At 31.4% G+C, this 27,748-nt stretch overlaps 2 protein-coding genes across 2 annotated transcripts in view; both read left to right on the forward strand.

Annotated features, from left to right (window-relative positions):
• LOTGIDRAFT_156661 (hypothetical protein) lies at positions 1 to 7,630 on the forward strand (the record flags this gene model as incomplete). Its single annotated transcript, XM_009047285.1, has 4 exons — positions 1 to 40; positions 742 to 815; positions 1,097 to 1,161; positions 7,495 to 7,630. 4 exons carry the CDS (start codon positions 1 to 3, stop codon positions 7,628 to 7,630), a joined length of 315 nt encoding a protein of 104 aa, XP_009045533.1.
• Positions 7,508 to 27,748, forward strand: part of LOTGIDRAFT_109918 (hypothetical protein) — a gene marked incomplete at both ends in the record, with an annotated part of 22,371 nt that continues 2,130 nt past the window's right edge. The window contains 6 exons of the mRNA XM_009047286.1: positions 7,508 to 7,561; positions 19,130 to 19,248; positions 25,667 to 25,747; positions 26,074 to 26,186; positions 26,513 to 26,661; positions 27,070 to 27,181. Of these exons, the coding sequence (XP_009045534.1) occupies positions 7,508 to 7,561; positions 19,130 to 19,248; positions 25,667 to 25,747; positions 26,074 to 26,186; positions 26,513 to 26,661; positions 27,070 to 27,181 (628 nt within the window). The remainder of the gene's footprint in view (positions 7,562 to 19,129; positions 19,249 to 25,666; positions 25,748 to 26,073; positions 26,187 to 26,512; positions 26,662 to 27,069; positions 27,182 to 27,748) is intronic.

Genomic DNA, 27,748 nt, shown 5'->3' on the forward strand with positions numbered 1-27,748 from the left:
ATGGTGGAAACTAATCAAGATGGTGGTTTCAATGAAGAAGGTACACAGAAATATTTATCAGCCAAAATAGAAAAAAAATTTAGGCCTTCAAAATGAAAACAAAAAGTTATGACAACACCCATTTCAGATTTATAGGAAGTGCTACATAGTTACCTTGTGTAACCTATTATAGCATGTCATAGAGTTAATTAGTATGTCGTTTTGATATCCCTTCAATCAAGATTCGCCAGTTTAGTTTTCCCAAACCAAGGCGGACAGGCTCTCTTTTTGATTCAATCAATTCAGTGCACTGAAAGCCAGTGGTGCAAAATACAATCCCCTGATCTAATTGTAAACCTAAACTTCAAATTGTTGTTGACTACACTTTCAGTCACATTTTTCCTCAAATTTCAACATATACAAAAGTTCTACTTTTTTTGGTGAACAAACTATCCCTTATCAGATGATCTGATAGTCTCATATAGTGCAGCCAATGTCCACTCCTCGTTAATCGTTAATGACAATAGGCAGCCTAGTATTAAACGTTGAGAGCATAAGCTTAGAGATAATATGTTATTAAGATCTAGGAAAGAAACTTCTTTTGTTTTTGCTTTTGATAATTAACCAAGTGTCAACGTTCTTCCTATTCCTTTCCAGAGAATTAAGGAATGAAGAGGATTCAAGAAGGATATTAAATCAATAGCTGGTACCGTAGTTAATTTTCATGAACTAAAATTCATCTCTTTCTCCTTATTTTTTCAGATCTTCCTTCAAATGAAAGGACCTTACTAAACAGTATAAGAGATAAAAAGAAACAGCTTATAGATGAGATTCAGGTATGCTACCTTTGTCCTTAATTTTCATTCTGAGACATATGAACTACAAGACATGAAAAGCAATATTAAATATTTTCATATCTTGATAGACTTCAATGTGAATCTTCCTTTGTCTTTTGTATTAAGAACACTCATTGAATTCAAAGTCTGACCATTAATATTAGTCTGACTTGAAAACAATATATTCAATATTTAGACTTAATTGGGCATTTTTCTGTTACTAAAGTATTGAAATTGAGATTGAGTTAATTAAACGTGGAATTTTCTATCTATTTATCTAGGAACTTCGTCGTGAGATTGAAGAGGTGACATCTGAATTGGAGGCTATGGACATAGAAGATGAAAAGTAAGTTTATTTATATATTTCATAATTGCTGACATGATTAGAAATAGTGACCCTGTTATATTTGACAACCATCATTGACATTATAAAGTTCTTTACACATGCTTTCATTTGATTAGTACACCATTGTTTTATGAGAATAGTTCTTGTACATTTAAAGTGTAAATTCCTGCTGGCCAAATAACCATAATTATGTACAAATTCATGATGTCACCATTGCCAGAAGATTTTGAAATTTAAGAAGGATTAAATGTTAGATACTACAAATTACATTACAAAAATCTAGGACATACAAAACCTGATTTCTTCAATTCTTCTTCTGTCAACTCTCATCCTGAAAAAATATATATTATTTAGGAGTGAATGGATTACCTTTACAAAACTGCATATAACTGTTCCTTTTTGGAATTTTTCCTCATCAAAGGGTTATTCAATGGACAAAATAATGTATATGAACCATTGTCATCGAATTCTTTGCCCAAAGATTGTATTTTGTACAATATAGTACTGGTGACAAGAAACACAGTGTTAATCCTACATGACCACAGAATTATTGAATAAGCAATGACATTTCTTGTCTTTTGACATTTTGTCTTTTCATTTACACTTCACACTTCACTCATATTATTGAATAGAACCATTAACGTTACAAAATGATTATTGGAATATCATGTTGACATAATGAAAGACAAGGTCAGTTTGCCCTTTTTCTGCAAGAGCTGATCTGAATGTTCGATTGAAATGTGATATTTTTAATCTGATTTAGTTTCTGTTTAATTCTCTTTGAACATTTGTGTAGTTTGTATAATTGCCTGGAGGTATTATAGTTCTGGTTCTGTTGGTTATTATTTTAAGAGAGGTTTCAGACTTATTGCTATTTAATTCCCTTAAAAAGTATGGAAAATTACAATTCTAAATACATAGATTCTATGCACTGCTTTGATAATATAAACGGATTAAGTAATTAATGCATAGTGAGTGCTTGATTTAAAGTCACAAGATGATCTGTAAACTTTTTTCAATGATTTGGAATTCTAGGATATTAATTAGTCTTTTCTTGAACCCTTTATTCAATTAGGTTTGATTTGCCATGATGAATTATATGATACACGTTGTTACTTGTCAGTCTCAAAAATGTAGTATTGAGCACTTGTAAGTGAAATGATCTATAACAAGTAAATGTAATCTAAGATTTGATATTTTGGGTTGTTTCCATTATCTTTTATTACCAGTTCTGTGAGCTCGACTCATATGCTTATGTACTTAGTTTCTCTTTCTTTCATATTATTGAAACATTTAATATAACGAATTTTAAAATAGAAAATTGTTGAATATCATTTGAAGGTGATAATTATGGTATATTGTGAAAAACAGAGTATTCAACTTAATTTTCTTTTATTTAAAACCTAGTTGATAAACAGTTAGCATCAATTTAAGAGTGGTAAGAACCTATTAAGTTGTTTTGATATTTTCTTCTATTTATTCTGACTTTATTGTGTCACATCTGTTGTTGTTTAGAATCAAATAATAATTTAGATATTGATTTATTTGACTTTGGACTTGGGACTATTATGAGAACTAAACATCTTGAGGAAGGTGTAGATGAAATTTGTTTGTAAGATTAAAGATCTCAACACAGGTGTAATATCTTTGATCTAAAAAACTAGGAATCACCTTTTTCTCACTTTTAACATGATGAACTGACACTCCTGGCTGATTCTAAAAATAGTAACATGGTCTAGAGTAGCAGGAACAGTGAAGTATATTGAGAGAGTTTGTAACCAGCCAATGAGTGAAGTTTGATATTATCTATGATGAAATATGTATATTTATGATTCATTTAATGATGACTTTATTCCATTAAGACTTACTTAGTGTATGAAGTACCATATTTAATTCTATATTGTTTTACGGAAGTTAGTTATTGAATTACTAGTGATTTCTTCTATTTTCAAAATATTGGGATTTGAATTTGGATTAAAAGTAATTAATGAAAATCTTGGAATTAATATTAAATAGATGATATTTAAGATATAGTCTCTATAAAGTATATGGAAGTAGTGAAAAGGTTAATCCATAAAAGTATTTACAGTAGTTAGTGTATGTATAAAACATGCTTATAATAGAGAGTATAGGATTTCATTTCACTTGACTTTATCAATGGTGGGTTGCTAGCTAGAAGTTGAACTTATGTGTGTTTTATCTTGACATTTATGCTTCTAGAGTGGCAGGCAGGGTTAGAGTTTCTTTTTACTATCATTCTGTCAATGAAGAATTCCATGTAGTTTAAATATGACTGTGTAACGTGGACCTGAGAGAGATATGTTATATAGTGGGTATTATAAGACCCATTGTGAATATATGTAAAAGAGTTTTGTAATAGGAGGTAAAGACAGTGTATAATGGACTAAAAGTTTATCAATACCTATTGTAATAAATCTTGATATTGTTATTTGGATACCACACTGGACTTTATAGTAAAGGTGAAATGGAGTAGTAAAAGGATTTCTGTCTTAAGTTTCTCTGATCTCAGTCCATTTCTTGGATTATTGTGGTAAATTGGCAGGTGCTTTCAGACTTCTCTACAGATCTGGTGGATTATTGTGGTAAATTGATAAGCCAATATTCAGAATTTTTATAAACGTTTTAGAAGACCTGAGCAAGTTTCTGTCAGAATTCCCTTGTCTGGATTAGCATCGTAGGTTTTTTAAAGAATTGATACAGTACTTTTTTTGGAGAATTATAGTTGACTTCCCAACAGACTGGGTTATTGCTGTAGAAATTCTGAACTCCAGCTCTGTTTCTTGATTAGAATTTCCGAGGTCTAAAGGAAATACTGGATTAGTGTAGTGGAATATTGCTGAAATCAACTTACAGTAAAATCCTGAAGTGTTGTCACAATTTATGGAATATAATTAGTGACTGTACTCTATGTATAAAGTGTGGAATACTAGCTGTGATTTATTAGTGATATTTATTTGTTGTGTAGTAGACAATGAATAGGATAAAAAATGAGGTAATTATTAATGAACCGAGTAACATTTAATCTCCTAGTCACCTTATGGTGTCTATTTCTTGCAAACACTTAACATATCCTTGCATAGCTCTAAAGAAAAAGACTTTTTGTAATGTTAGTCCAAATCTTGCAGCATTCAGATCTAGTATCGGTTAGCACAGCACTTAAAGCTCTCGTTTATGCAAGAGAGGTATTCAATCATGGTCATCTGAATGTGTTTTCATTTCTTGCTAAAAATTTCCTTGCTTTAATGAAAAAGGTCTCTCGTAGTAATAGTTACTATTTAACTAAAAAAGTTATCTACAACAAATGTCAATAAGCTTAACAGGTTTTTTAAACTATGTATATTGGGGACACACATAGCAATATACACCTTTTTGATTTTCAGTCAGACATCTGCGGTTACTGCAATTCCACTAAAACTGAACTTTTATGACGTCATTATCGCAATGGCTCTTAATAACTATTATTAGCAGCTTGTTAGATAATGACGTCATAAATCACATTTTAAAGTTGAATTGCAAAAACCATATGCCTGTTTACTAACATTGGAATCATTGCTGTCAGAGTCTCTGATACACTTAGAAAACTTTTCTATAATCTCTCTAAGGTTTGTATGGTACTTTGTAAAGTATCCAATAAGTTGAAAGAAATATATTGGCATAGATTGATTCCTGGTATTTTCTATTATCAATATTTTTGATAGTAAACATGTAAAATAAATGGATTAAGTCAGGAGGTATAAGATAGGTTGAACAATATTGGTAAATTCTCCCAGGGGTGGTATGCTGTTCTCAGATTTCTATCTTCATGGCATTTTGTATCCATTACAACAATTCTAAGATTTTAACTTGTGATACCATGCTTATAAAATGTCATGATGAATTTACCAAAAACACAAGCTAGATAATAAAAACTCCCCATAATAAGAAAAAACACTCGACATAAAAAATATTTTTTAAATGTTCAATTCAGAAAGACATTAAGCCTTTGATCTGCATTACTTAATAAAGATAATGAGGTTTCAAACTGTGGTCTTTAGTTCTTGTTGTAGGGATTCAAGGATGATTTTTAAATGTTTTAATGAGTATTTTCACCATTCTGATTTCTATCTTATATTTGTGAGTTTATATCAATGTTATTCTATTAGAAGCTATCGCAAATTCAGTTCATTCCAAATAATAGTGACCTCATAATCAAGTACAGTTCTTAAATTTCAAGAACCAAAGATATTGAAAGGGAAATCAGAATGGTGCAAGTAAAATTTATTTATGATAAGTATGCTAAGGGCACATACATAGACGAGAAACATCTCCTCTGAAGAAATGAACAATCTTACCCTGGAATAATGATTATCTGCTTTTAGGTGGACCATTAAACCTTTACAAAGAAGTACCGGTATATTCAGCCATTTAGGGGATATAATTTTTTCACCCTTGTACAAAAGGGTAAAATTGATACAGTTTGTAAATACCTGTATCAAATTTTCATTCTATACATACAGTAATATGATCATGTATTTTGTCTAATCTATTCATGTGGAAAACTAGACCACACTGTTTGGCAATGACATTTAACCCTATTTATGTTTCTATTGAAACATCTGAAGAATAAAAGTGTGAAAGGGAAGAGTAAGAGTATCTTGGTTGTACCAGGTAGTGATGAAAGGCAAGAGACAATAAAAAACACTATCTACTATAAAAAACATGGTATGGAATAAATGAGATAGCTTACTAGATTATAGGTGTACTATCATGAATATTTTATGTAACAGTAGTCTTAATTCTTTTCTATAGCACCATTTTGAGCCTCCTATTGTTAAAATTTGGGATTCAAACTGGTTTATGTCACCCAACTGAAGACAAATTCGTCAGTCAAGTCACCATTTCTTTTTTTTGTTGCATTCCTATTTGTTTTGTATGTTGAGCAGCTATGACCGGTGTGGCGTCAGGCAGGGTATGCTTGCTCTCCCAGACACCTGATACCACTTTTCATTATGAAATATTGACTCACTTATGATTCATATACTTCCTTGCTCATATGAAAAGTTTATTTGCTGCTATCAATATATCGTCAAAATGTTGTTTTGGATTTCTGATTTTGTTTTGCAGTTCGGATCGTTGACGTTACTACTTGGTTTATTTATGCAAACTATCATTCTTGAACATTTGTACCCTCTGAAATTTACAAATCAACCACTTTCTCTAGTCTTAGATTAATTTAAGAGGACTTTTTATACTGGTTCTTTTTATGTGCCCACATGATAATTTTCGTGAACGCAAAAGAGATTGCAGTTTTGATGGGATTATAGGAAAATTTGAAAGAGATGAGATTTTTTTTAGACAAATTTCTACTATAAGTCATGGCAACAGTCCATAATTGTGGCTTACAACACAGTTTTTAAAGAAAAGATGAAATAAAATATTTAATTGGTACTTTATTTTATAGTTTTAGTACTGAAATTTATCTAAGTATTGAATCACCTGGCCTATATCAGATCTAAATTTACTCTCCAAGTCGACTTGATGAGTTCTTCTTATCAGATTTCTTTAAACATTTGATATTTTAGGCAGATTATAAGCCAATTTTCTATAGTAAACTTTGTAACGTTAATCTGGAGCTATGACGTATATTCTGAACTCTTCAAGATAAAAGAACGGAAATGGTCTCATTTATCTTGGAGATATTTTTTCTCCAAATTGGCTTCTTGTTAGTATAGCTCTTACAGACTTCTTACTGCTAATTTTAACTTCTGAACTTGCGTATTTACTTTTATAATTGCTGTGATAAAAACTTGAAGATGTAATAGTTGAAATCTTAAAGAAATTCTGTTAACTTTGAACCCACTTTGATATTGATACATTTTATTCTGCTTTAATTCAAATTTATCATTTATGATGTTTCTTTAGCCAAAGGTTATGTAAGCAAACAGAAAAAGTTGCTCTTTTGAAATGTCAATCCTGCAGAATCTCCTGAAGACAAAAAAGACCCAGAAAAACAACTTTATAGAGATGGCATTATACTGACTTGACATTCAGGCTTTGATATTTTGTACTTAAATAATTGAAATAATTTCACAAGAAAAATTAAGAAGCGGCGGAGGGAAAGTTAGTGTCCTATTTTAGGAATTGACTCAAAGAAAATAAGTAACTCACTGAATAGGAGTGAGAAACCAAGAATGAAAATATTTTACAGTTACAAAAATCATGACACGCAAGACGTGAAAAGAAAAAAGTTAGTCTCAGATTGGTGATAGGTTTAAATGTTGTTTTTTTTTTCTATGCTGTTCATGGTATTGAATTGTTTTTTTTTTTTTTCAGCAAACCAGACCCAAAAGCCAAGCAGATTTCAATCGGAAAGAAGAAATTCAATATGGATCCCAAAAAGGTATATACAGCTTGTATTCTAACATTCTCTGAAATAGGATTGATGGGTTCCTTAAAGGGGCTGACATGATAAAAGCATGGATATTGATATTTAAGATTGGGCAATAAATGTGTGATGCACACTGCCAATATAACTGATCTCACCATTAGGGAACTGGAAATGATAAGGATAATAGGCTGTTTAAGCAAAATTTCCCTCAATGCATACTCTGTATATCCTAGACCGTCCACAGTCAGCTCTAGATCCTTATCTTGACTATTATGCAAAAAGTAGGTCATAAATTGGACACTGTTGTATGTTTTCTCTCAACACTACCATGTTTTTAGTTCTTAATGAGCCAAATAATCTGCAGATATAAGCAAAATCAGTTTCTCATGGCCACTGGAAGTAATGTATAAGACAGCTACATGAGAATTTGGCAGTAGTAAAATAATTTAGAGAATTTTACATGTCAAAATATACTTAGTGAGTATATATATGATGTGGTATATAGAGTAGAGATGGTAGTATATGAGGTATAGAGAGTTAGTAATGTAATTAATGTCTGCTATATTCTATACCATCTGTTATTATATAGAGTAAAGATCTTACAACTTACATACTATAATCAAAATATTCCACCTTTTCATTTCTTATAATAAACACCTTTGATTCGAGTTGAAACCAAATGATCAAACCTAACTGATGTTACTGAATTTTCCACTCCCCCTGTGCTTTCTTAATTTCAATTACATTTTGTTTTTAAACCACTTACATCAAACTAGATTCTGTAAATTATGAAACAGCTCAAATCAAAAATGTTTTGCAATAGAATTTTGGTATAAGAGATACTTTCTTAAAGATGCACTTGCCTAGGTCACAAGTAGGATAGGAAATTACATACTTCTGGAGAGATTTACAAGATAAACTAATAATTCAGAAATGCAAAGCAATTGTTTCAGGGAGTAAATGAAAGGGGATCTAATCTACCATTGACAAAAACATTACTCAGATTTTTATTCCATTTGTAAGCAGTCACCAAACGTTTAGTATAGATGTTGCAAGACTACAAGTTCTACTTTTGCTATGTACAGTTTTGTCTCATGAGCTAAATAATTTCCAGAGGCATTTAGATCTGGTTTCTTTTCAGCTATATATGGATTACTTTATGTACTGGTATAAGAAAGGATAAGAAATCAGCTGCTTCTTGATCACATTTGTATTACATTGTCCAATTATAAAAGTAAATTTGCCTGGCAGCTGACACAAAATCTTTGGAATTTAAAGATAGGCTTGACTATTTTCTATCTGAATATAAACTTGTGCATTATCAAAATTTATGTCACATTTTTTGGTTGGGAGTTATAGAAGCACTGGCCAAGGTCACAAGAAGAGAACTTCTTTCATATAAATTATCAATTCACAAAAATCAAGTTCTTGAGTATGTCGTTGTTCAGTCCATTATATATTAATCTGAAGAAAATTGTCTCTGTGTTATCTTGGGTAGATGCGAATGTTATCAAGATGATATTGTTTGTATAAGTTAATAAGAAGGGAAGAAAGAATGTTAATATTTGATGAGTTAAAGTGATAGTGTTGTCTAATTTTCCTCTTTACCAGCTGACAGAGCTTCATTCTAGTTATAAGCATGACTTTTTTTAAAAAAAAAACCTTACTTCAGGAAAAGTCTCAAAATCCAACAGTTGTTCCTTTTGCCAACTAAGCAGTATGTTTTCCTTATATCGTAGACAAACTGTATGTTGATTTTCTTTTTTAAAGTCGTAAAAGAAAGCTTGAAGGTTCCAGGTTCCAACAGTGGTTCCAGGTATAGTGAATAATATAGGATATATCCCTTTGATATACTGGATTTTAACAGCCGTGGCATGTAATAATAGGACTGTATCTCTTTGATAAAGTATAACAACCGTGGCAAGTAATAATAGGACTGTATCACTTTGATAATGTATAACAACCATGGCAAGTAATAATAGGACTGTATCTCTTTGATAATGTATAACAAACGTGGCAAGTAATAATAGGACTGTATCTCTTTGATAATGTATAACAACCGTAGCAAGTAATAATAGGACTGTATCTCTTTGATAATGTATAACAACCATGGCAAGTAATAATAGGACTGTATCTCTTTGATAATGTATAACAACCGTGGCAAGTAATAATAGGACTGTATCTCTTTGATAATGTATAACAAACGTGGCAAGTAATAATAGGACTGTATCTCTTTGATAATGTTTAACAACCATGGCAAGTAATAATAGGACTGTATCTCTTTGATAATGTATAACAACCGTAGCAAGTAATAATAGGACTGTATCTCTTTGATAATGTATAACAACCGTAGCAAGTAATAATAGGACTGTATCTCTTTGATAATGTTTAACAACCATGGCAAGTAATAATAGGACTGTATCTCTTTGATAATGTTTAACAACCGTGGCAAGTAATAATAGGACTGTATCTCTTTGATAATGTATAACAAACGTGGCAAGTAATAATAGGACTGTATCTCTTTGATAATGTATAACAAACGTGGCAAGTAATAATAGGACTGTATCTCTTTGATAATGTATAACAAACGTGGCAAGTAATAATAGGACTGTATCTCTTTGATAATGTATAACAAACGTGGCAAGTAATAATAGGACTGTATCTCTTTGATAATGTATAACAACCGTGGCAAGTAATAATAGGACTGTATCTCTTTGATTATGTATAACAACCGTGGCAAGTAATAATAGGACTGTATCTCTTTGATAATGTATAACAAACGTGGCAAGTAATAATAGGACTGTATCTCTTTGATAATGTATAACAAACGTGGCAAGTAATAATAGGACTGTATCTCTTTGATAATGTATAACAAACGTGGCAAGTAATAATAGGACTGTATCTCTTTGATAATGTATAACAACCGTGGCAAGTAATAATAGGACTGTATCTCTTTGATTATGTATAACAACCGTGGCAAGTAATAATAGGACTGTATCTCTTTGATAATGTATAACAACCGTGGCAAGTAATAATAGGACTGTATCTCTTTGATTATGTATAACAACCGTGGCAAGTAATAATAGGACTGTATCTCTTTGATAATGTATAACAACCGTGGCAAGTAATAATAGGACTGTATCTCTTTGATAATGTTTAACAACCGTGGCAAGTAATAATAGGACTGTATCTCTTTGATAATGTTTAACAACCGTGGCAAGTAATAATAGGACTGTATCTCTTTGATAAAGTATAAGTTAATAAGATGAGAGAAAGTAATAATAAAGGTGATTAATTGGATCAAGTTACTGGTCCACCCTATAATAGGTGACCATAGGTCAATCTTAGTCAATCTGGATTGATTGATTAAATTTTACCCCTTTCATCATCTGTCAATATTTTATCACTAAGAATCTTGGCTGTCTATATCAATATACGCTAATGATACAACTTTATACAAATGTTATGATAGGTTTTGAGATTTAGAACACACAACTGATACAACTTTTTTAAGGTTTTGTCTTGGTTCTACCAGTTACTATGTAATATAATTATACATGTTAGAAATTAGACATAAGATAAAAACTTCAGTTATGGCACTTTTCATATTAAAGAACTGTCCTCAGCTTTGATGGATATTGATTATCAAGCCTGAATCTGGATATAAGAGTCAAGAACTTGGTAATAGCCAACAATGTTTAGGAGATTTTTCTTGAAATTTTACCAAAATTTAGTTGATTTTTTTAGTATACAGGAAGGCTTGTCTTGTCTATAAGAACTTATGATGTACCATCTTATCATGCTATGTCTATTATAGTAATTAGCATGTGGGATAGTTATTATTAGATAAGATTACTGAAGGAAGGTTACAAGATACATGGTTAGTCAGTACATGTTTGTTCAGGTGAAATTTTTTATACTTTTCATTTGATCTTGGCATTATCATGTCTCAAGCTAGTTTTCAATTCAATATTTTTGTGCTAATTATTATTCATTATCAAGTTAAATTGATAAAAAAAAATTACATTCCCAAATAGTTGCCATGATAAATAAATAGGACAAAACAAGCTAGACTTTTCACATGGTATGTATGGAGAGTTATATTTTATGGTTCTACCACGTAGTAAGGTACTGAGTAAGAGTTGTATCAGTTTGAAATATTAACTTTGAGAGAATGTTGCTGAAAACCTGATAATGATCAGTGAGAAAGTTAAAGATAGAAAAAGATACCCTGATGACTTCAAGCTGGTAGTCTAGAGATGGTACTCAGATGGTAATTAAAGGTCACCTGGGGTCAAATAGGTGAACAATATTACTAAAACCTCTAATTAGTCTTCAGTCTTGTCAGAGCTTTGCCACTGCACAGGTTTCATGAGTCTTTGCTGCAACAGCCAATGTTCTCATCATGACTATACCACTCCATGAGTTTGACCCAAAAAACTACCTAGTTTGTGATATCAGCATCAGCTGGAAGAGATCGTTCACTTGTCATCTACCAACCAACCATAAGATTGACCAATTAACTGTCTCGTTACATATAAAGTAAAGGATAAAGATCTAAATAGGCATATAATTATTCAAATTGACTAGGTAGTGATTATTTTACTTATGAAGTTTATTAAAGATTGAGATCTAAATTGGCATATCCTGGTATCATTATTCAATTTAATCAAATAACCTGATTATGTTACTTATGAAGTTTAGGTCAAAGATAAAAAACATGACCTTGCAATGACTCTAGTACTAAATCACAAAATTTGTGCAGAATATAGATTTTGTTGGTGAAGATGCTCATTAGTGTTCTATAGAGGTTAGTCTGAATGATCTTCATCTTTTATTGGATTAGTCTGGACAGTACTTCAATCATTCTTAAATCAATCAATTAATTCAAGTTATATCTCCTTCATTTTAAAGCTACATATTCCTCTAAATAATGGTATTGCCCAGTTTCTACTCAGAATGAAAATCTGAGAGTTCATCTCTAATTCAGTTGAAAGGACTTTGATATAATCTGCTGAAATGATTTTGGTTGGTTTCAAGATTTATTACTGGTTCTGTTAATCTTGATCAAAGTTTGGAAAATGTTGAGATTTATTCAGCAGTTGTAACTTTTTTTTGGTTAGATTGGTATTTTAATGTTAGAAGATTGTTGCTAATGGAAGTTAAAATTGTTCAGTCCTTTACTATGATATATCACTAGACTTCTATATGACTTTAATCCCAAATCACATCTTGAAAACTGCTCACTGAATGGAGCTGTATTCTGATTGAATTCAAATCTAGTTTCTTCATTAGGTGATTTAATTCAATCTATTGTAACATTTACAATCAGAAAATTGTATAGAGTATAAGAGTATAGTTGGATGATTATTAGACTACTGTATCCTATTACTCTGATTTTATACCACTGTTTACCTTAGTCACATTTCTAGAAAACTGCTCATTGAATGAATATGTATTCAGATTGAATTCAAATCTAGTTTCTTCAGTAGGTGATTTAATTCAATCTATTGTTTTTTGCTGATCTGAAAATATTTCTATTCAACCCTCTGAGATGATAATTTGACCACTACATCGCTTATTACATTGATTACCCTGAGTACTACTAAGTGAGAACACCTCTATTATTTTAACATTTGTTATTCCAGTGGTGTTATTGTGTTATCTTACTTCCTTCCATTCTAGACCATGTAATTAGTCTTCTCTCAGTATTTTAAATTGCTTTATTATGATCTCCTCTTGTCAAATTACTGCGTCAGGATTTCTTAATCACTGCCAGTTTTTAAACCATATTGATCTCGGCCAGATTTTGTGGTTCCAAAACAACGTATCAGTTTAATGAACATGTTCTGAATGGAATTATTATGACAATGTTATTATGAAAAATGTCCCTTGAGGTATTATATTTATAGTGCACCAGGCAAATATAAGATTAAACTTATTACAGTACATGTTAATAGTGTAATTAGGTAACACTGATATACTATATTTATTTCCTTTTAAAGGCCAGGTTTCGCTATTTTCGGAGATCAATCATGCTTTAGTTTAGGAATTTTTAACTTTGAGCCTTCAAATCCATTTGTGTCCAGACTTAACTGTGTTTGAAAGTTAAAAATACTAGTTGTTTTGTTTTGAGACATGGTAGAAAAGACAAGATATTTTTGAAGTAATGTGAATTTGGATAGTTCTAATTCAGGGCCCTAATCAGTCTCTGAAAATGACGTTATAAGTAATCAAGAAATATATATATATTCATCAATATTTCTTTTTTGGGTCCAATCATCAGAATTGTTAAAAGATTTTTATATCAGAATGTTTGAATATAGAGGGTGGAGATTAAAAAAATTCCAGTCTGTACAGCAGGAAGGAAGAAAGGCAGGGATTATAGATGTACTAGATATTAGATACAAGGTTATTTATGTATGATATAATATACCTTCTAGCTCTTTGATATTATTAATATTCCCACCAACCATAGCTTATTTCTCTTATATCATATTTCTTTATATAACTACAAGTGCATTTCTTTTAAGAGAATTTTGTCTGAAACTGGTGTACTCTTACCCAGTCTCTGATAGCTTTCTCAAGACTTGTTGGCTTGGAGTTTCTTTCTGACTCTCATTGAACCCATGTTACTAGCATTTTAAATAATTATCAGCTGAATGTCTGAAAATAACCCCAAGTTTTATTATCAACAAATGCAGATCTGAAAATCAACCTTCTTTGGGAGATTGTTTGACAGACTTAAAGATCTGGAATCTTGAATTTTAATTTAATTTTTAATTTGGACTTATTGAGTAAATATATTGAATAGTATTTCTCATTTCTAACAAGAATTCAACCATTTCTGACTTACATCTGGCCGAGATCTGTCCACAACTAACTATTTTTGGTTGTCAGACTGTAGAAAATTCAGACTTTGTTTTCCTCAAATTTTACCTGAAGTTTTTGTTTGATGTAGACAATGCCTTTAAGTCTAGATTGTGAGTCTGTGTGGTACAGGAATGATAAAACACAATGTACCAGTTGTCATACAGTCTATAGACATAACATCTTCATCATTATGTTGGCAACCCAGGTATTTTTCTTCCCTGTCATCCTTGACATATCCTAGTTTCTTTTAGCACATCTTCAAAGACAAAGATAAAAAATGTTTCATATACAACTTAAGGCTGCACTTCTTTGACTGGTCTATGTACTGTCTTGAAGACGTTTCAACAGAATACCTCCCATTCTTAAAAGAAACTTGTGTACAGGTATATTTCTAGATCTAAAGGCTGTACATTTACTATGGTGCCATTCTTTGTGTGAGATGTTGATACTTGTAGCATTATTGTATCTTCCTAGTAGTAGAAAGGTAGTTGAAAAAAATATTGCTCTGGAAATCAAAATGAATTGATATAAAGAGATATAGTCGATCAAGATATTTTTGAAATCCTTTTCAAAATATTAACATGTTCACAGATCTTATAGTTCATGTTTATTACAAATATGACAAGAATTTTTGTAAAAGGAAACAAACTTTGTAACTGTTCTTCTCTTTTTTATCTCACTCATTGTGTAAAAGCCAAAATTGACTATGAAATAGCTTTTTGCACTTGTGAGATTTTTCCAATTTGTTTAAAAGATTATATATTACAGGAAGCCATACATTGAACGTTATTTTGGCTTTACATAAGATAATAGTTTGAACAGGAAGGAAGTGATAGAACTGTATTCAATATGGCGATCAGCAATATTTCTGATTTAACCTTTATTATATAAGAATGATGACTTCTGACTATTTCCTCTAGCAAGGTCTTTATACCGGAGACATAAACAATATACATCTGTAGGTCATGTCTTCTATTATATAACATATGGCATCGTTTATTCTTACCCCTCACTGCGACTCTATTACAAATTTCAAACACATATTTCACAAAGCTTTCAATAACTTAAGTACATCTGAATCAGCAGAAAAACTGAATGAGCTCAGCTGTTCTGTGAATTTTATAATAAATTTTGTTTATGAATTTAGGAAGGAACTGACCTTGTTTCATTGTATTGTCATGATTTTCAAGAAACTTTTTTGTCTACCAGATCCAAATTTGGTTCAATTCATCAGGTTGCTTTTATATTTCTTAAAAAAGATTTGTATTCTTTTGACAGTAGAACATATGCATGATTTAAACTTATAAACTTACAATTATTCTGATCAAAGGATAAGCTTACCTATGAAATATTTTACATGATCAAATTGCCTGGTATGATGTATTTGAATCTGACATTGTAGTCATTAAATCAAATCTATATTTTTGTGCATTAGAATGAATGAGCTCTGTAGTAATTAAAACTGATATATGAGTAAAACAAGCATTGAAGTTAGATGTAAGTGGTCAAAAATGGGGTGGGGTGGGAAGCAAAATTAAGAATGTACTACAGGCCAATTGAAATACACTTCAGGTCTTTTTTGGCTCATTTAAAAAAAGCTCCTGTATATTTATATAAACTATAATTTTGGGGGATATCACGGTACATAGTTGATCAAAGAGATGACTTTTCAAGTGCTCTGATTGCCCTGATCTTGTGAAGAGTATCCAATATAAAAGGTTAGAATACAGGTGTTGATATCTGGTTGTTTATATGTTAAATTGTTATGTTTATTATTTATAACTGATGATAATATCAGATGCTCCATTAAACACTATATAAAGGTGATGTTTAGTACATCTAAAAAGGAGATAAGATTGAACTGAATGTAACTAGACTGCCCTGGGTTGAAAGTTGTTATGGTTTTGTCTTCTAAACCAGTCTCATGGTAACACTTCAAAGCTTGAAAGGATGCAATTCCATTGAACTACAAGAATGAAATCAGAAACTTTTGCCTCTTGCATGTAGTTAACTTCTTAAAAATCTGACAGTAAATATCACCACTGCAGAAATATCAACCTATCAGTGTTTTTTAACCTATTGTTTACAATTATGGGACTGATAATGTTGCTGATAATAAGATCCAGGATTGATAGTTTTCTGCAGAAAATAGTTCATGGTTATGAAAGGAAATCATCTGCTAAATTTCAAATATGAAACCATCCATCAGGTTCATAGCAGTTGGAAGTAAAACTCCTTTTCATGTCAGGAATATTGACAGAAAGAAGAAGCTTTTTATCTGTGATCTAGAAATGCACCAAAGCCTTCTGTTGTGTTGATGTAGTGTAAAATTGTTTGTCTACAAGATGTGGGTTAATGCAGGTCATTTGAACGGTTTGCTGTTATACATCAACTTTACACATGGTTTTCAAACTTCATTAGTTGATTTATTATGTGGAAAATAACAGTAAATATGGTCTCTTTAATTATTGTGTGGCTAATAACAGTAGTTATGGGCTCTTGAAGTTCCAGGTGGAGTGTATATTGATAGGTTGTTTTTATTAGTAGAAGATAAACATTGACTCTGCTAATTATATGCTTATTACTTTACCCTATAACACTTCCATATGGCTTAAAGATACAGTTCCTGCAAATTTTAGTATAAGATGGTGAAGAGAACATTTTCTCATAAAAGTACTGGCTTAAGTTGCAAAGTACAGATTTATGATAAAAACAGTGCAATTTAAAGGTTTTGAAACAACCATGTTGATAATAAGGCGTGTCATTTCTTTTGAAATATGAGTATGTATTTGAGTCACTTTGGCTCACTCCATCTTACATCCAATCTGCTCTATGTACAGCTCTTGATGTTATGATTTGTGTTTTTTGTTCAGTCTACTACAATTGTATTCCTTGATCTGACAAAATTCCTTTTTGAATCGTGTTCAGTTAGATTTTGAGTCTCAAGATATCAATTATAGTAATATTTTAATAATGAATATCCTAAATTCCTCTCATATAGAAAAGAAATCTTTTATTGAACAGAGCATTGGATTGGTTTGATATCATGTCGCCCTGAACAGGAGATTTATAACTATTTAATCAGATCATGGATAGCAAGTGAAGTGAAATGACAAATGAAAATTTTTAGATTTGTTTTTTATCAAAATTGTCCTGCATTAAACCTGTATGCTGTTATGATTAAAAGATAATAAGTTTGATCGTATTGAACCTGGTAGAAGTGTAGTAATTAAGTTATGACGTGGGTAGCAATATATGGTAGGTACTGTAGACTAACTAATGATCAACAACCAACCTCTTCTCATTCATCATCATTATATTCTCTATTTACTTACTTTATAACATAGGTCTACTTTACTGGTCTAATTAACTGTACTAAAACAGTTTATACCAAATAACAGACAATATCAGTCCTTACATGTAAATATCAGATGTAAAATTTCCTATGTTTTCTGTGGTACATGAAGTTTATATATGACAAAAGCTGTCAATTGATCTCAAGTTTTTATTGATCTTTGAACAAAACAGATCAGATCAAAAAATTCTTGAGAGACAGTTGTCCCTCACATCTTCTGTCTCAAATCATAGGTTTGTTTTCTGAATGACCTTTTCATTTGACAATGGTGCAAATTTGCAGATTTTATGTCGTATCTTGTAAGTCGGATTTTAATGAGTACATGATTTGGTACATCTGGTTGAAATAAAATAAGCTCTTCCTAATTAGATAGCCATAGGTGTTCATTGCTTATAGTTTGAAATTATCATGCCTAGTATCTGGCTGTGGGTCGATTACTAGTAGTCTGAGACTATGTGTGCTACAGGCTGAGCACGTTAAAGATCCTTCATCAGTTGGAAATCGAAAAGGCAAATGCCGCTGTCATGGCAAAATTTACCTCATTGCACTCTGCATGGCGTTGCCCATCTTCATTAGCTCGCAAGGTGCAGAAAAGTAGGATGTAAAACTCCATTCATTTCATTTCTGCTAGTTCTATATATGGCCTCTGATAGTTCTGTATACAGCTTCTGATAGTTCTTTATTATGTAGTTAATTGAAAGGTTAGGTGAGGGTCTATGTTGCTGGTACTTGAAAAGTAATCCTTTTTTATAGAGCCAATTTCTATTAGGAATTGTGTGTGGTACACAGTTGGATATAAGAGTAGAAAATAAACAGTTTCCCAGTGGGTTTAAGATGATGTTGTTTTTATTGGAAAGTTTCCTCTCCCAGAAGATCTTCAGACTGTTATGATGGTACTAAAGAATGACCTTGGCCTTTAATATCAGGCCAGCACATTGAGAATAATCTATAACATGATAAACTGAGATTAAATTGTATCTTATTAAAGCTGTTGGATTTGTAGGAGATAACTGCCAATAATGGTGGATAAACCTACTTCAGTTTATGTTGTTTCATTGATTATAAACTAATTCCTGAATGTATATTGATATACTACAAATAGTATGAACAAAGATCTGCTTTTGTAGCTCTACCCATGGGTGTATTTTTATCTTCAAGGCTTTCAAGGGCTTAGGGGACAGATTGCAAAGGTGCTGGAAACAGCAAACTGACTCCCACAAACAAATTCATTGAGCACTTACTGTAGAAAAATTATGATGTTTCAGTTAAATTCCAAATTATTGGACACATAGCAAACAGATTTGCACCAAATTTGATATATGATTTAAATGTGTATATTTTGTATATTTCAGGGAATCCAGTATCTGCTTGAACATGGTTTATTACAAAATATACCTGAGGATGTGGCACAATTCCTATTTCAAGGTGAAGGTCTTAATAAAACAGCCATTGGGGATTACCTAGGAGAAAAGTAAGTCTTTTAACCAATTTATTGCTTCATTTTAACGACATCACTCAGTCTGTGTTTTTCTGTCGTTCACTTCAATTTCTTTCGTGAGTGTTAGCCATTGGAAAGCATTCATACCCATACATTCCACACAAGGATATTAAGATCCATAACAGACGCAATTAAGTTAAATGATAGCCTTGCAGAGCAAGCATGATATAGCTCATTAAGAAAGTCATTTAGACTGAAAGAATTACCAATTGGTCAGAACCATGATGAACTTTCAGTATCATGTTTTCAAATTAGTGGATATACATATTTTCTGAGAGGTACAACATGTTCTATACGAGTAAAGTTGATATGCCTCATTTTGAATGTCTGAAATTAACAAATGTTACCCCCAACCATTTAATCAAATGGTTCAAGAGATATGGGTAGCAAGAAACAGTATTTTCTTTGAAATTCATATCTTTACAAAGGTTGACCCAATTGGCTGGTCTTGGCCACATCATTTCCTACAAAAGCTCAGAATTTGGGGAATTCAGTAAATTGTTGTTTATTTGTGGATTTTGAATGGTTAGTGTTATGATCTAAAACCTCACAGTCTCTAGTTATTGTGTAAACAAAGTAGCTGTAGTGGTAACATTTACACTTTTAATCTGGTACAATGTTGGTCTGGTCAGTTAAAGGGATTGTTAAGAGTTTTCCTAGTCTTTGTATGAGTATCGATGAATTGTAGTTATCCTTTGCATCAATCAGATTGCCTCTTAAAATAACTATCCCTTTCACTTAGCTAGACACACTTTTATAACAGTTAATAAGGAAAAAAGCCCAAGATTAGATCAAATCTAGAAAAAATAGAGCTGAAATTGTCAATTGAGAAATTAGAAAAAAAAGGATGCTTAGTATCAGTTTAATTTCATGGTAAATTTACTGCTAGACTAACATAATGAATAAAATAAAAACATCTCCCGCTGTTAGTATCCTTGTCTCATAGCATCTTCGTAGATCATGGGAAATTTTCTTTGAGAAATTCTTAGATAATTCTCTCTGATGCCATGAACATTTCAGATTACACGACTGTCATGATTTCATGAAATAGGTGGTCTGAATAGCTTGATCTTAAGCAGGAAAGTATGCCATTAAAGAACCAGTTAGAAGCAGCCATGATTATAATTATAATAATGATATAGATCAAATATCTATGTTGTAATATCATGAAATGGAGTGACAATTTGCAACCGTCTATCATCTATTGAAATCATGTGTTTCCTTAGCCAAGATGTAGATCAGTATTGAATGTCACTAAATGAGGTAGCTAAAATGAAAGAGTCTAAGACTGGTATTATGGGAAGGTGGTGAATATTTTTGAATAGATGATTTCTATAGATGATTTTTAACAGAAAAGAAGCTTAAAAGAACATTCATTGTATGTCAAAGATATAGATCAGGTATTAAAAAAGTAAGGCTTAAATAAAAGAGTCTTAGACTCAGATCTGTGGGAAGGTGATCTTGATGATTCTATCTTTCTAATAATTAACAGGAAATTATGCCGCCAATGACTTCCTTCATTTGGATAGTCTTAATCGAAAACAGTTTGAAAGCTGAAGGTCAAGAATAATTCTTTAGATTTCCTACAATGATTTCTTCACATCTAATTTCCATTGTTGATTTTACTTCAAGTCTTTTTGGAATTGATTATAAGGAAGCTCTGTTGTTTTTCTGATATTTTTCTCATTGTTATGTTAATTTGGTTTATATCAAGATGGATTCAAGGATATAAGCAATTGATATCCAACTATACAGAACTCAATATGCTTTAAAAGTAAGGTTTCTAAACATTTTTTGTGTATCAGGGACACTGATAGCTTGATGGTTAAGGTTGGTTGGTTGGTAGTTGGATTGGTTCAAATTGGATGATTCTGTGTAGTTGGTTTGGTTGTTGATACTTCTTAAAATCTGGTCGAATCGAATGACATGGCAGTGAAACTTGGCCCTGGATGGTGTGGCGTGAGTTACTCGATCTCCTTCATTCTACCAAACTCGTTCTGATCATGGTAATTCTTGTTGATTGGTAGTCGAATGGTATTGGTTGGTTTGGTTTGGTTAGATTATATGATAACTGTTGGAAAACTGGAAGACCTTGAGAGCTATAATACAAAACTAACAGGAACAAGGCTCACATTTTTATTCACATAAAGCGCAAAAATATCCCTACTGATTTTAGAAAAACAGGAACATTGTGAAATTAAGAAGGGTATATTTAACCTAACATGTGTTTGACATACATTACCATCATTTAAACTGGGATGAAATAGGAACTCTACAATTACCATAATATAGTTTATACAATTATTCTATAATAATAAATATTGGTGAAACTTACAGATCATATTTCTTAACTCAGAGTTATTCCATTCATATCTTTATAGTAATACATATCTTTATTTTTCTATGCTCTCTTTGGCACATATTTGGCTCATACAAACATTTCTACAAATATTTTGAGTTATTTGAAGTATGCTATGAAAATTGCAAACATACACACATAAACATATAGCTATTTTGATTTTATGAAAGGAATGAAGAGTTTAAAAACTCAGATGCAGAGTGGCATGAGGCGTTCCAGAAAGAATGATTATGTGTTGCTCTGTGACCATAACTTAACACAGTAGAGTTTAGAAATTGTGTTAAACAGAATGATATACTGTAAAAGTTGTAATAGGAAATAATGTTTGTTGAATTATCACTTATCATATCTGAAGAAGTCATGAAGTTATGAGTAAAAGGAAAGATATGTTGTTTTGATGGTTCCTTGATATGCATAGATATCTATACTCGCCTACAGTCGAAAAAAAAATTTGATCTGCTCTAGATGGTTAAAACAGTTATGTATTTATTACAGATTGTAAAAAAGTAATGAATCATGATTATTAGATTTGCATGAATAAATCATATTACTCTAACACCTGTTAGTTATAATCAACACAAACTTTTAATATTTACATAATTATTCTTCACTTATTATTAATAATATATTACATTATTATTATATTAAACAACTATACCATGAAGAATTGTTTATACAGGTTGCTGTGTGACGTAAACAGGGGTTATGTAGCACAGTTGGTTTGATGGTTTTGGGTTCTAATCTCAGCCGGCGTGTGGAAGGCTGGTGATCTTAAACTACGTTATTCCTGTAAACCCAGCTGTAGATGGGTACAGATCTTCCTGAAAAGATCAATGCTAAGAGGTTTGACCAAAGACCAGCTGGTAGAAAAGATCTTTGTGATGCTTAGTAGTTATCTTTATAAAAATTAGTTCTTTCTTTTTAAACACTTGAAAATGAGATTGTCAGTCATTTATATGAAAGTCTGGTGCTCCTGAATTATGCAGTATTTAGTCTTTTTACCTTGTGATTGTTAAGCTATAGCTTACTTAGATCAGGCTGTTTGTTGCTGGTGACAGAGTGCTAAGGAAATAAGAAAGAAAAGACCTAATGACAAACCCAGTAGATACAACATTAGCTCTTTTTGTATCTATTATCAATAATATGTACATGTACTTTTGAATTCAAGTACCTCAAAGACTTGACTGTCAGTTTGCCTAATATCTTATCTGATATAATTCATAAAGAATATTTTAAGGGATTCGGTCATGTGATTTACCTGCTAATAGAAACTTACAGATATTCATGGCTCTTTCAGAACTTTTTATGTAGATTGGGCATCAATTTGCACATTCTAATTTACAGTCAATGTAAGATTTGATGACAAAATCTAGTTTCCCAAACCTTCACTGTAATTCTTGGAAATATGTTCAACAGCTGATCAGATTGTTTAATGAATTTACATGATGATATCCCTTTAATAAAGGTTGTTATCAATGTAATTAATGTTTTAATGAGTTATATGATAAAGGAGGATTGTTGGCAAACACTGAATAGAACCACATGTCATATCTTCTATCTGCTGAATCATACAAATATCATATTATCTCATTAGTAATTAGTCAAATGAGTGTTAGAACTTCCAGATTGGCACAGCTGTGTTTCAATAAGTGTTATTAGCACTGTACTCTGTTTCTGAATGTTTTTATACAGTCATATGAAATGTGGAGCGTATATTGTTGTCCACAATATCTATCTGGTCTGTCCACATTTGCTCATATGTAAACACTCTAGAAGGCACAATTCTTGATGGATTTTAAGTGTTTCTACAATGCCCTGTTTCTGAGAGTTTTTAAGACTTAGAACACTCACTTGAAACACAAGAAAATCATGGAAGTTTTACAAGTCAACACCTAGTCTATGAAAGTACTGGTTACCCTAATTACTACCAACTGAGCTTATTTACTACCATTTGAGAGGGATTTGATGATAGAGCAATAATGGTTCATGATAATACAAGAAACAAAATTTTCAGGTTTCAAGAAACTCATAGCTCATAGCTTTTAGCTTTCAAATTTTGTTGACAAACAAGCATTATTGTCCATTATTCCTAGATCAAATTCAGACAAGTTTTAAATCTAATTTAGCGGGGGTAGGAAGGGCTTACAACATAAAATTTGATGATTAAGTTAAGACTTTCCCAGCTACTGAGAGAGATTAGTGTCAGTTTAGCTCAGTGAAAGTTTATCAATAAAGATTAGAATTAAACTATGTTTTTATTCTAATGTCTATATTTAATAAGTTGTTTATTGATGAAATACAGATTAATGTTAATGTTACGAGAATTACATTTTTATAATAGACTCTGCATGTTCGGAATAAAAAACAGTCCACAAAAACATACAGATTAAAGACCAGGATATTTTCTCATGAGTAGGATTGAGAATTGCGTAATAAACTGTTTTTTTCCCTAATAAATAAATAGAATCACATTGGGTAATAGTGAACTTTAGAAGATTATGGTAATTCGGTCCAATAATGTATCGAAATTTATCATCAGTTGAAGAAGTATGTTCAGAGAGACCACCAATTGGTAAAGTTGATAATCTTAAACTGATACTGATTCATATGAATTGATATAAATGGTAATATGTGATATTAGATGAATAAATTGTGATGTTTGGCTTCAAACCATGTAAAGTTAGACTGAATAAATCACAGTTTAATCTATATAATGGATTTATTCTATGCTGTTTCTGAGGTTTCATTTATTTATAAACCCCAAGGCTTGGTCTATGATAATATTTAAGGAAAAAACAAGTGCTTGAGTCTGTCAGTGGTATTAACAATATATGTAAAACAACATTGTCAGTTAGAGTATACTAGTATAGGTTCTGAAACATATTATAGACAATATTAACAATTCACTAATGAATTTTGACAGGAGGAACAAACAGGAAGTAACATATGGCTAACATGTGGTAAGATATAACTAGTGATGTTGTCTAACTGTAGTCTGATTGTAAACAAGCTAGGTCTTCAGTTGTTCTCATTTAAAAAAAAGTTTTCTAAAAGCATATTCACTTGAGTTGCCCATTGTTATGACATGCCAATTGCTTATGGTTACAGAGAAGAGTATTTTGTTCAGTAGGAACCAAAAGACTGGGTAATGTTTTGTTATAAAGCCTTTTGCTAGGAACTAAAATCTTTTTAAGGTTTACGAACCAAAGCCTCACTGTTTGTATTTCTATGAGTATTTTGCAGTTATTTTTGATAATAATAAAGTTCATTGCAATTTTAGACAAAACTGCCTCAAAACACAAATTAATTAGCGTATCCAGGACAACAATATTTATTATTATAATACAATAATGAGGGTATAAATGGTTTAAATGAGGAAGTTTGTCCTAAAGAAAGGTTAACTTAATTAACCTTTAAAGAATTGTCATTGTTCAACAAACAAACAATGCAATGTATTGTACATGTACACATTAAAACAAAGCATTTTCAATGAATCGGTCCAGGAAACTTAACATAATAAACAAACAAAATCCCCCAAAAAAATAAGGTAGAATTTTTTAATAAATTTATGTTATTAACAATGTGAACTCTGACCCCCACTTTCAAATTTGTTATTATATAATGTAGAGAAAGAAATTGCCTGTGGGTCTCCCTTGACAATTCTGTGATCCCTACTGTGCCCCCCCTACTCTAGAATTCCTACTAACACCACTGTATTATTGAAGGGTGAGCATATCTCTTAAGTGAGACACAAGATGTCTCCAAGAATCAAATATCCACAACCCCTAAGAACACGACCTGTGCTTTCGTAACTTCAATTATATGTTGTTGTTACAACCACTCTTACCTACAAACAATGCAACATATCTGAATCTGAATCTGAATCTGAAGTTCATAGATACATAAATCAATTATAAATACAACTGTATCTGTAGAATAAGACAACTTCTAATTGCTTTTTTTCTATAAGACACTGCTAAATAGAACCACAAATTTATATATTTTGCTCACGTAATCTTTATATATTTTCAGGAATGATTTTAATATGGATGTATTGAAGGCGTTTGTTAATCTTCATGAGTTCCGTGGTATGATATTGGTGCAGGCCTTGAGGTAACTTTAGTTTAATATCAATCAGTGTTATATACAATGGTTCCTTATATTCTTATACATTATAAAAATTGGATTAGACATCTTTCAAAACTTGCATATTCTGTACCTTCATTATCAAGCTTTAGGTGTAAATTAGCTACTAGCTCTGAATAAATATGGATCCCTGGACACAGTGTTGCCCGTCCAAGGTTTGCCCAAATAGATGCAGAACAGTTGGACGTATATCAAGGCAGTTTTGAATTAACCTGGAAACATCTTCTTACAATAAATGAGATGTTGAATTTGACATCCATCTCGTAAATATACATTGATATTTTTGATTTCAGACAATTTCTGTGGAGTTTCCGATTGCCTGGTGAAGCCCAGAAAATTGATAGAATGATGGAATGTTTTGCCCAGAGATATTGTGAATTGAACTCAGATGTTTTTACTAATACAGGTACAGTTTAAACTTGATAGAATTTTTAGGATTATTCACAATAAAAGTGTAGAAAAAGTAAGATCCAAATCTTTTGATTTGATACCAGTTGATTTACACAAGGCTCATCTATTTCCCCAATTCATCTGCACCACAGATTTTCTCTGATCTATCTAATTATCCATCATCCCATCAATGATCATTGTACGATTGCGTATTTACAAGGATAATCCACCTCCCAGCCCATCTACATTAGTATTTGGTAAGCCCTTATAAATTACAATAATTTAGCATTTCGATTCTTAATTTCACACGTAAAATGACTTACTGAATTTTTATATTTGTAGATACATGTTATGTATTATCATTTGCTATCATTATGTTAAATACAAGTTTACATAATCCCAGTGTGAAAGATAAACCAACAGCTGAGAGATTTATATCAATGAATAGAGGTATTAATGATGGTGGAGATTTACCTGAACAATTACTTGTGGTAAGTTACATAGATTTAATACTGACCTCAGATCTTCAGGTATTTCTTTAAAAGACCATGGCTGAATTCCACAAGAAATATTAAGATTAATTTTGTTGTAAGTATGGTGTTACATAGGGTAAGCAATTTCCTATAATAGGTTTTTGTGTGGAGTGTGCCGTAGATTATGGAGTCACTATTGAAAATACCATTGAACTAAATAGTAAGGTATCAGTCTGGTCAAGATTTCTTAGGTCACAGGAAGGATAGATTTTGGATAGGATATTGGAAAAGGGCTTAAAGAATTGTCTGAAACAGATATGCTGAAAAACTCTTTTGATACCAATAGCAACACATTGAAAGGAATTTTTTTTGAATTTTTAGTTCACAATCTGACTTTATTCATCTTTTAACTGTTGTATTTTGTAGAATTTGTATGAAAGTATTAAAAATGAACCGTTTAAAATACCAGAAGATGATGGTAATGATTTGATGCACACTTTCTTTAATCCTGTTAAAGAAGGATGGCTGTGGAAACAAGGTTAGTACAATAGTTTAATTCTTTCTTTATTGTTGATATTTCTTTCTAAGTCTGATATCTTCTACTGTGGCTAGATTAATGTTACTGATAAACTTTTCTTGCTGTCATTTTCTCTTCTTCTTTGCATAAATTTTTTATAAGTGTTTCATTCATAATATACAGCCAGGAGTTTGAAAATAGATTTATTCTGATGGGGCAAAATCTAATTAGTTCACTTTGTTACTCTTGTTTGACCTTTTTTCACCTTGTTAAAATTGTCCTTTTACCTGAGATTTTTTGATAAACAAAACTAAACCCCCTAGTGCATAGAAGGTTGGTTGTCACTAATGTTGTATCAAAAAGAACCATGATTTCTTGCAAAAGAATTGGTCAATTTTTGACGGTTTCTGTGAAGCTGCAGAGTGCAAGCAGAACTTTCATGATAGCATGTTTGCTGTCAAAGAATATTGCTTTTAACATATAGAAACAAGTCCACCATCTATAGGTTGAGTTTGATATCCCCCTAATCAAGTTAAGGTAATGAGTAGAATATATGATTATTATTATTTCTCTGATTAGGCGTTGTTA

This window comes from Lottia gigantea, assembly GCF_000327385.1.
Source record: "Lottia gigantea unplaced genomic scaffold LOTGIsca_11, whole genome shotgun sequence".
Classification (NCBI taxonomy): Eukaryota; Metazoa; Mollusca; class Gastropoda; family Lottiidae; genus Lottia; species Lottia gigantea.